Source organism: Peromyscus eremicus, chromosome 5 (assembly GCF_949786415.1).
Source record: "Peromyscus eremicus chromosome 5, PerEre_H2_v1, whole genome shotgun sequence".
NCBI classification, from domain to species: Eukaryota; Metazoa; Chordata; class Mammalia; order Rodentia; family Cricetidae; genus Peromyscus; species Peromyscus eremicus.
Window position 1 is genome coordinate 90,801,705 of NC_081420.1, and position 9,727 is coordinate 90,811,431.

Below are 9,727 nucleotides of genomic sequence, written 5' to 3' on the forward strand. Positions count from 1 at the left end.
CTCTGGAAAAAAATTCAAATATGAATTGGTTTTCCAAACAGGCATTGAACAGAGTTGTGTGAAGCCAGACACATTCATCCCTGAGTCTTTTGTCTCATAAACAAAAGAGAGTTATTATTTGGTGCAGAGAGGGACGGGAAGATGGATGATGCTTGTGGGGATGGCAGAATATGAAGGCGTGAGGAACGCGCTCCATTCTGCAGCCCCGGCCGTGGTCCTAGGATGAGCATGGCAGGTGTGATGCTCCTGGGGCTTGCCCTAAGCACTGGGGCTGCTGGGGCCAAGTTAGAAGGAAGCCGCCTCTGCTTAAGGAGCCAAGTGTTCTTCAGAGACACCTGCTACGAGTTCGTGCCACTGGGGCACACCTTCCACGGTGCCCAGAGCTGGTGTGAAGGGCACGGAGGCCATCTGGTCTTCATTCGAGATGAAGACACCCAGCAGCTCCTGCAGAAGCATATTACCCAGGACCGAGACTGGTGGATTGGACTCACAGGAACCTCGGCCCCCAATGAGACTGTGGGAGGTAGGTGTCGCATAGCCTTGTCTGATGCGAAGCTTATGCTAAAAATTCTTACCGCTGCTTCTGACCCAGAACTCCCTGGGGCAAATGAACATGTCCTAATTTTCATGGTAAGGAGACCCTCCTCTTTAGCTGTTGGATGGATCGGGTAAAATAATTCATGTACAGTCACTAGCAGAGAGACGGTCTAAAAACATGCTTGTACTCCTCTTGTTCTGGGGTCCATGCTCTCTGGGGCATGGCAGAAGCCCAGGGAGCCTAAGGGAGATACAGATGTGCCTCTGTTCATTCTGAGGGGAAACCTTCCCCGGAAGGTTGCCGAGTCTCACACCCGAATAGTTCTAGCCATCTTCTCAAGGCTCTAGAAGCTTCTGAAGCAATGCAAACCACTCTGTGTGAACTCAACCCATGCCCAGACACATCTGCAGACACCCTGCTCAGGAGTCATCTACCTGTGAACATCATGGCACGCTCTGGGCTCTGCATTTTGCCACGCCTAGGTAGCAGCAACTTTTACAGGCTTTCATTATGGGTGTCTAGTTATGTCTGAGTGTTTGAAACTAATAATGAGGACACACCCATTCTCTGGTGTATGAAAGAGAAGCATTGATTGAGCACCAATGGCATACTAGGCGTTGAGTTAGGGCAAGCCCTTCACGTAAGGATGAGGGGGGACGCCTTCCAAGCCCTGCTGCATTTGTTTCCGATCCAGGCTCTGGGACCTGGCTGGACACTACAAATGTGAACTATAGCAACTGGCACGGAGGGCAGGTCACACCCGCCCCGGGGACCTGTGGCTACATCACGAGTGGCCCTGCGTCTCAGTGGGCTGCCTTGGGGGACTGCACCCGGGCCTTTGCCTTCATCTGCGAGTTTGGTGAGCTGGTCCTGCGGGGCCCTCTCCCTGTCCCTCCCTTTCTCCCTGCCGGTCTGCTTTCCTCCCTTCCCGCCTGCCTTCCTCTTCCCCCTTCATCCCCAGCTCTCTACCCTTCTCTCTCTATCGACCCCCATCTCTCTAAGTTTCGTGTGGCCCTTCGTCCTCCTAACTCATTCTCTCCCTTGTGTCTCTCTGTGTGTCTGTCTTTCCCCTCTCTTCAGTGTTGCCTCTCTGAATCTCTCGTCCTCCTTTTCAGGTGACTTGTCTGTTAGACCTCCTCTGTCACCACCTTGTTTGTTTGGGACTTTCTCCCTTTCCATCTCTGGGTCTCTCTGCCCCCTGCCCCCCCCCCCCCCCCCCCGTCTCTGCCTGGACCATTCTCTCTATCTCTCCAAATCTCCCCTCCTCTCCAGCTGGCCCCACTCCCACCCTGTCCTTGTATCTCACAGTCCTGGCTCAGCACTTACCCAGCTGTGTATTCCTAAGTTGTCACTTTCCCTTTGTTGCAGGGGTCGGCCGCAGCCTGGCCTGTGAGGGCCACAACGCCACCATGCACTGTGGCTCGGGAGAGGTCATCCAGGTCCAGGAGGCTTTCTACGGGCGCCAGACCCCCTATTTTTGTACCCAGGGCATCTGGCCTCCCTCAGATCTGGAAGGGGAATGTGGCTGGGTCCGCGTCAAGGATGAGGTGGCAGGTAGGACCCCAGTGCTCCACAGCTCTCCCTGAAGCAGAGGTTGCTGGTCTTCTAGACACATCATAGGGTCCTGAAAGATTCTGATATTCTTCAGCTATGGCCTGGGCCTCCTCTATATTGGGGAAGCCAGCCAGTCTCTGTCCACAGCGCCAAGCTCTTGAACAGGACATTGAGGCAGGCCCACCATGGTCATCAAACCCAGTTCCTGGGGCAGGAAGGCTTCTGATCCCCTACCCTTCCTGGGTGTAGAGAATATCAACTTAGTTAACCCAATTTTTGAAATTATGAAACATTTCAAACCCGCAGGCAAGAGTAAAGAGAGCTACATTGTGTGGTTTATGCCTGTAATCCTTGCAGTTGGGATATCAAGGAAAGAGGATTGGGAATTCAAGGTCATCCCTTAGCTACCTAGCAAGTTTGGTGCCAGCCTGGGCTACATGAGACCCTGTCTCAAGCAAGTAAACAAGCAAAGAGTAAAGAATGCTGTGAGAGGCTCCCAGGGAGCCACTGCCCACCTTTGTCAGATCTTAAAACCATGTGACATTGTAGGATTAGCTGAAGATTTAGTCATAAAGAATTCAGCATAGGGCTCTCACACGGCCTCCCGGGCCTGTTGCTGTTGGGAATTCGGTGTTTACTAATCATACGCCTGGTCTTCAGTCCTGCCTCCTTCCTGCGCATCCCTAAGCCTGTGGCATCTTGGTTATGTAAACAACGTTGTCTTCTATGTGTCATTCTGCAGCATGTTTTTTTTTTTAACTGTTAGCTTTTTGCAGCATTATGCTTAACATTGTTTTGTTTTTCGAGATGTGTGCTCTCTCTTGGTTTGTGTTGTTCTAGTTTATTTAGTTTGTCTTTTATACAACTCTTCCTCTTCTCCTTGCCCCACCCCTACCCCGTGTGTGTAGGTCAGAGGATGACCTTAGGTGTCATTTCTCTGGGTTCATCTACCTTGTTTCTCTTGAGACAGGGTATCTCACTGGACTGGAGCTTACTTACACTAGGTTAGACCAGGCTGGCTAGCCAGTGACCCCCAGGGACCTGCCTGTCTCCACGTCCCTAGTGTCAGGATTATAAATTTGTACCACTACACGCTGCTTTTTTATGTGAGTTCTGGGGGCTGAACTAGGCTCTTTGTGTTGGCACAGTGGGCACTTTGCTGACTGGGTCATCTCCCCAGTCCTTAGAGCAGACATTTCTGATGCCATCTCCTGTGTATGTGACAGTTTCTCTAGGGCTTCCCCCTTCCCTGTCCCAAATCAGATGAAATCTCCTCTGATCCGTACTTGCTCCATCAAGGGACTCAGTTTCGGGGCTTCCTAGGGCTTCCCCAGGTTTCCTTGTGAGGTCTGCAGACCCTTCCTTTATCCAGGAGGTCAGGGAATCTGTTGTCAGTGACCACTGTCCAGACACCAGAGACCTGGGAAGGCAGGTGGTCTTAACTCCTCAGCTAATGAGGACACATGAACGCGTGGCCAGCCTGGGAGCCCTGGAGCCACGGGCTCACCCTCTCCAGGTTTGCCTGCTAGCATTTCTCCTCTGAGGCTTTGTCTCTAACCAAAGACCTGTTAGAGACCTTTGTCTCTAACAAAGACCATTTGTCTAACCAAAGACAAATGATTGTGGGGTGCAGAGTTCTCCCAGAGCCTCCTCCTTCTGGGGAGATCGTGTCTCTTCTCCCTCGGAATTCCCCTTGGCTCCACCCCTCTTTCCCCTACATATCCACCGTGTTGTCCACGTGAGAAAAAATACTGAAATCAGTTGTAGTTCTCAACAACTCTCTTCTGAGTTCCAGCGCTCCTGGGCTGTGTCCTCCAAGATGGAAGGGGCCCAGCTGGACAGGCTGAGGGAGGCTTCCTCCCCACAGTACACGAGCTAGTCAGGCTGCTTCCCCAAAGGTTCAGCTGTAAGTTGTGGAAACATGGCCACCACACCCCAGAGAGCACATTGGAAGGGAGACTTGGACCCCACTGGGGAGGGTGAGAGAACCTAGCAGGGCCCCAACATCTGATTGTATTTAAGTGCCCGATCACTCAATCATCCAGTGGCCAATAAACATTTATTGAGGACCAATAGTGCTGTGCACTACCCTGGGCTCTGTAGAGATAGGATGAATCAAACTGCCTGCTTTCAAAGAGCTCAGAGTCCAGCAGGGAGGCAGATAAATGCTGCCCTGCAAGGGAGCAAAAGGCACTATGCATTGACTCATGTAAAATGTGCTTCATATCCACCACGGGCCAGCCGTGTGTGGAAGACCCAGCAGTGCACAGAACATTTAAACTAGTCCCCAGGCCTTTACAGACTACCGTCTGGGGCTATGGGTGCTCATAGGAGTATGTAACCAGACAGAGGGACATCACCAACTAGGCCTCATTGGGAATTATGCCGAGAGCTAGGGGCATGCTCAGTGCAGACTGCCAGCCTAGCGTGTGGGAGACCTTAGGTTTAATGATCAGAAACATCTTCCACAGTCCCCCTCCTCCACCTCACAAGTCACAATTCAAAGAACCAAGACTTAAGTTTTGAGTCGGATGCTGTGGCCTCTACCAACTGTCCCAGCAACTCAGGAAGTGGAGACAAGAGGATTGTTTGAGGTCAAAGATTAAGGTCAACCTAAACAGCAAAGTGAAACTCCACCCATCCCCCTTCAAATAACATTAATCAGTCAGATGTGGTAGTGCACCCCTTTAACCTCAGCTCTTGGAAGGTAGAGAGGCAGGTGGATCTCTCTGAGTTCAAGGCCAGCCTGCTTCTACACAGAGAGTTCTGGTCCAGTTAAGGTCTTCCTAGTAAGACCCTGTCTCAAAAAAAGAAAAGCATAGAAAGAAAGGAAGGAAGGATGAGAGGAGGGAGGGAGAGGAGGGGAAGGGAGTGGAGGGGGAGAAAAGGGAAGAGAAAGAAGGAAAGGGAGAGGAGGAAATCAATCAATCATCAATCAATCAATCAATCAATCAATCATGTTAGGTCATTCAACAGAGGGTTTTAATCCAGGGAGCTGTTTTCCAAAGTCCTGGAAGTTCTGAGAAACCAGACTGCTTCTTACATCTCCCTAATCCCCAGAACAGTGGGTGTGATGTGCCAGGGTTCAGAAAGCCACCCATGAGACACAGGGACTTTGCAGATGTGCTTAAGGTCACCAGTCACCTGACTTGAGGATGGAGAGGTCCTCCAGGACTGTCCAGTTGAGAACAGTGTAAACACACAAGCCCCTTTATCTCTGGATGGAAACAGAAGAGAGCGGGGCGGGGAGGTGGGGGGGGAGCCGGGGAGCGGGGGAGGGTAGGGAGGGGATTGGAGGGAGAAGCCAGTGAGGTTCCAGGTAGGAGCAGGGCACATGCGCTGTGGTGGCTTGGAAAGGCCTCATTCAAGGATGAAAGAAACTGTGAGCATCTGAGGACTGCACTCTGCCTCAGGAATGGTATTGGCTGTAGTCTTTCCCAGAGCCCCAAGAAGGGAAAGCAGCCCAGTCCAGCCCACCCAGCTTTCTGACCTTTAGAACGGAGACACAAGAGCCTGTGTTGTTTTGAGGCACTGTTTGAGCAGCTGGAGAGGAACATGTGTCCTCCACATGTGCTTGGACTAGGGAGTCTGGGAAATGAGATTGGTTGTAATGTGCAACAGAGTCGGGTGAGGAGACATGTGGGCGAGAACAAGGGCCTATTGACTGGCTGACTCCCCAGAGCAGGTGAGAGGTAAGAGGCTACCCGGAAAAGCACAGGTGGGCGGCTGGGGAAGTGGGAAGGGAGTGTGGGGAGTCCTACAGGAAGAAGGAATTTGGTGGTACAGGGAACTTCAGAATGTGTGGTATGTTTCCAGCACACAGGGAGACAGGAGATCCATCCAAAGAGCCAGGACCTCTGCCCCCCCCGCCCCCCCCCCCAGCTAGGAATGGATGGAGGCTGTTGGGCAGGGGGAACCTGGAAGCTGGTTTTAAAGCCACCCCAAGCCGCTGTGAGTGTCAGTGTGTGCTAGAAGACACAGTGACGCTGATTATCTAAAACCTAGGTGGGGCATGCAGGCAGCACAGTGGTATTTGAGAACTGGAGAGAGTCAAGACACAGAAGCCAGCCTGGTGGTGTTGCTCACTGGTGGGAGTTCAGGATGCTGTGACATTTCGGCCTCGGACCACTCTGTGTCCTGAGGTACATAAGGCTGAAGGAGAGCATAAGAGAGGAAGGGCCCCACGTGGGGAAAGAAGAGGGAGAGCAGTGTCGCAGACATGTCAAAACTGAGACCTCAAATGGGGGGTGTCAAGTAACAGACATTTATTCTCTAACAATTATGGAGGTCAGAACCCAAGATCAAGATACCATGCCCCTCTGAAAGCCGTGAGAGAGAAGCCTTCCCAGCCTCCTGTAGCTGTAGCTGTTTTCTGGTATTCCTTGGTGTCCTTGGCTTATGGGACCATCACTCTCTACTTCTGTTTCTACAAGCTGTAGAGCAGAGAATCACACCCCCTTGGCTGCTTTGAACCCCATGGTTCAAATAGTGAAGAAAGGAGGAATCCCTGCCCAGGATAGTTTCTGGAGACTGGGGGCGGGTGGGTAGTGTGTCTTGCTGGCTAAACAACCACACAGACATTTAAATATGTCACAGCTTAGAGAAAACACAGGTGGCTTTCCTGTCCTCTTAGCTCTAGCCCAGGGCCTGGAGGTGGCCACGGGCATTGGGTGGTCATGTGGTGGGTAACTGAGTAACACATCTGTGATGCTTTGCTGAGTTTGTGTCCTCTTGTCTCCAACACCCTTCCCATCTCTGTGCAACGTGGATGTCTCCCAGGCCAGTGCCAGGGGCTGCAGGCATGCCAGGTAGCAGCAGATGGGACCTACTTTGGAGATCTGTGCCCAACCAGGAGCAGCTACCTGTGGGTCCAGTACCAGTGTCTGGAAGGTGAGTCTCCAGCTGGGTGGGCATGGGAACTTCCTTCTTATTTCCGCTGCATGCCAGCCTGGAACTCCCCCCCCCCCCATGTGACAGATTGGCTGTGTGCAGAGAACGTCCCTACAATAACTTCCCTGTATGTAACCAGAGGTTCTTGCCTCCTGGCCTGCTCCCGTGGTCTTGGAGAAAACACACACACACACACACACACACACTTTCTTTTAAAATAGAATTTTTGAAAAATAATTTTTATTTTATGTGTATGAATGTTTTGCCCACATGTATGTATGTGTGTCACATGCATGCAGTGCCTGCAGAGGTCAGAGGTCAGAAGAAGGTGATGGATCACATGGAATGGCAGTTACAGATGCTGTGAGCCACCATTAAGAACTGGAAAACAAACCCAGGTCCTCTATAAGAGCAACAAGAGCTCCTAACCACTGAGCCATCTCTCCAGCCCTAAAATTAAAATCTTAAAAGTCATGAAATAACCCACACTATCATAATTGTAAAGAAAATTTATAATAAAGAAGGGAAAAATCTTACCCTTCAATTTGAAAGCCCTATTCCCCCTAAGGAAATGCTATTAATTATTGAGAAGATTTTTTCTCTACTTTTAAAGATGTTTGCAGACACGACCATGAGTGAATAGATATGCATTTTTGAACTAAAATGTAATCATATAGAACATTTATCTATGGCTTGACTTTTTTCATTTTATTTCCTGGATCTCGCTCTACAGACCAGGCTGACCTTGAACTCACAGAGATCTGCCTGCTTCTGCCTCCCCAGTGCTGGGATCAAAGCTGTGCACCACCACCTCCTGGATTTGTTTTCATTTTATAATATATCCCAGACACGACTCTAAGTCACTTCCTTACACTGTGAATGGCTGCGCGGTATTCCAGCATTTGATCGTGTTAGAGCTCCCTTACGGATGGACACGAAGGCTGCTCCCAGCTTTTCTCTGTTTCCCGTCACACTGAAAAGTCCGCCCTGGTGCACTCCTCTTTTTAAGAAATCCTTCATTAATTTCATTCTGTTCACGCTCACTCCCATTCTCTTTTTTCTCCCTCCCACTCTTTCCCACCCTCTTTTTCCTCTCAACAAATCCTCCTCCATGTTCATGCCTTGACATTTTGGAGAAAGGCCTGGCTTGGTTTTGTAACCAGGGCCTTGGGTGTGAGCATGGCTGTGCCACTGTCTGTCTATCCCACACGGGAGACAGTGACTCCCCTCTCTCAGCAGCCTTCCACTGCCCACGGCTTCCTAGTAAAGGTTGGGGTCCCATGAGACTCTCCGCATCCTGTGACGGAACGCTGCTCAGTTGGTGGTGTGCAGGCTACTGCCACTGTGCATGTCTGTCTTGACGTAAACCCGGGATCATTTTCAGAAAAGACATCGCTCGTAATTGGAATGCTAAGTGCATTTTAAGAGCCGGTAGACAGCACTAAATTACCCTCCCAAAGAGATGCATTAATTCACTTTCCTACAAAGAAGGATGAGTATGCCAATTTCCCTTCAGGGTGAGACACTGCATTGTGCCACCCTATGACAAATCACTCAGAAAAGCAACTTCTGCCCGGGGCATGAGCAACAGGGACCTGAGGGAAAAGATGAGTCAGAGCGGGCAGGGTTCCAGTGACGTCTAGCACAGCAGAGCGGAGGCTGTTGGAGGGCAGGCACAGAAGGGGAGGGTGGTAGCTGACAACAGGCTTTACCCATGAAACAAGACGGGGAGTGATTCTGCCTCTCCTGTTGTTGGGGAAGAGCAGGCCGTAGGCTTTGACACCTCCTTCTGTTTGGTGGTTTTGCTAGTGGACAAAGAGTGTCTTTTGGAGATCTGTCAGCCACAGTGTGCTACTGAAGTCTGCGGCTTAGGGCAGATGTGTAGGGTGTGGTGACCACATTTCATCCTGTCCCTGTGAACCAGTGTGTTCTGAGCAGAGCCCTCCTCTGATTCACGAAGACAGAGTCAGTGCCCCGCTCCTGTACACAGGGGTCCCAGCTGTACCCTGAGCATCCCCTCACAGGTCCCACTGTACCCTGAGCATCCCCTCACAGGTCCCACTGTACCCTGAGCACCCCCCACAGGTCCCACTGTACCCTGAGCACCCCCTCACAGGTCCCACTGTACCCTGAGCACCCCTCACAGGTCCCACTGTACCCTGAGCACCCCTCATAGGTCCCACTGTACCCTGAGCACCCCCTCACAGGTCCCACTGTACCCTGAGCACCCCTCATAGGTCCCACTGTACCCTGAGCACCCCTCATAGGTCCCACTGTACCCTGAGCACCCCTCACAGGTCCCACTGTACCCTGAGCACCCCTCACAGGTCCCACTGTACCCTGAGCACCCCCTCACAGGTCCCACTGTACCCTGAGCACCCCCTCACAGGTCCCATTGTACCCTGAGCACCCCTCACAGGTCCCACTGTACTCTGAGCAACCCTCACAGGTCCCATTGTACCCTGAGCACCCCCTCACAGGTCCCACTGTACCTGAGCAACCCTCACAGGTCCCACTGTACCCTGAGCACCCCCTCACAGGTCCCACTGTACCCTGAGCACCCCCTCACAGGTCCCACTGTACCCTGAGCACCCCTCACAGGTCCCACTGTACCCTGAGCACCCCCTCACAGGTCACAGCTGTACCCTGAGCACCCCCTCACAGGTCCCACTGTACCCTGAGCACCCCCTCACAGGTCACAGCTGTACACTGAGCACCCCCTCACAGGTCCCACTGTACTCTGAG

The 9,727-nt window shown here is 51.8% G+C and overlaps 1 protein-coding gene across 1 annotated transcript in view; it reads left to right on the forward strand.

Moving 5' to 3' along the window:
- Window positions 1-228: 228 nt before the first annotated feature.
- The window catches only part of LOC131911091 (polycystin-1-like protein 2), an 87,543-nt gene continuing 78,044 nt past the window's right edge, over window positions 229-9,727 (forward strand). Inside the window, exons 1-4 of the mRNA XM_059263053.1 lie at window positions 229-523; window positions 1,233-1,397; window positions 1,907-2,092; window positions 6,872-6,982. Coding sequence (XP_059119036.1) covers window positions 229-523; window positions 1,233-1,397; window positions 1,907-2,092; window positions 6,872-6,982 — 757 coding nt within the window. The remainder of the gene's footprint in view (window positions 524-1,232; window positions 1,398-1,906; window positions 2,093-6,871; window positions 6,983-9,727) is intronic.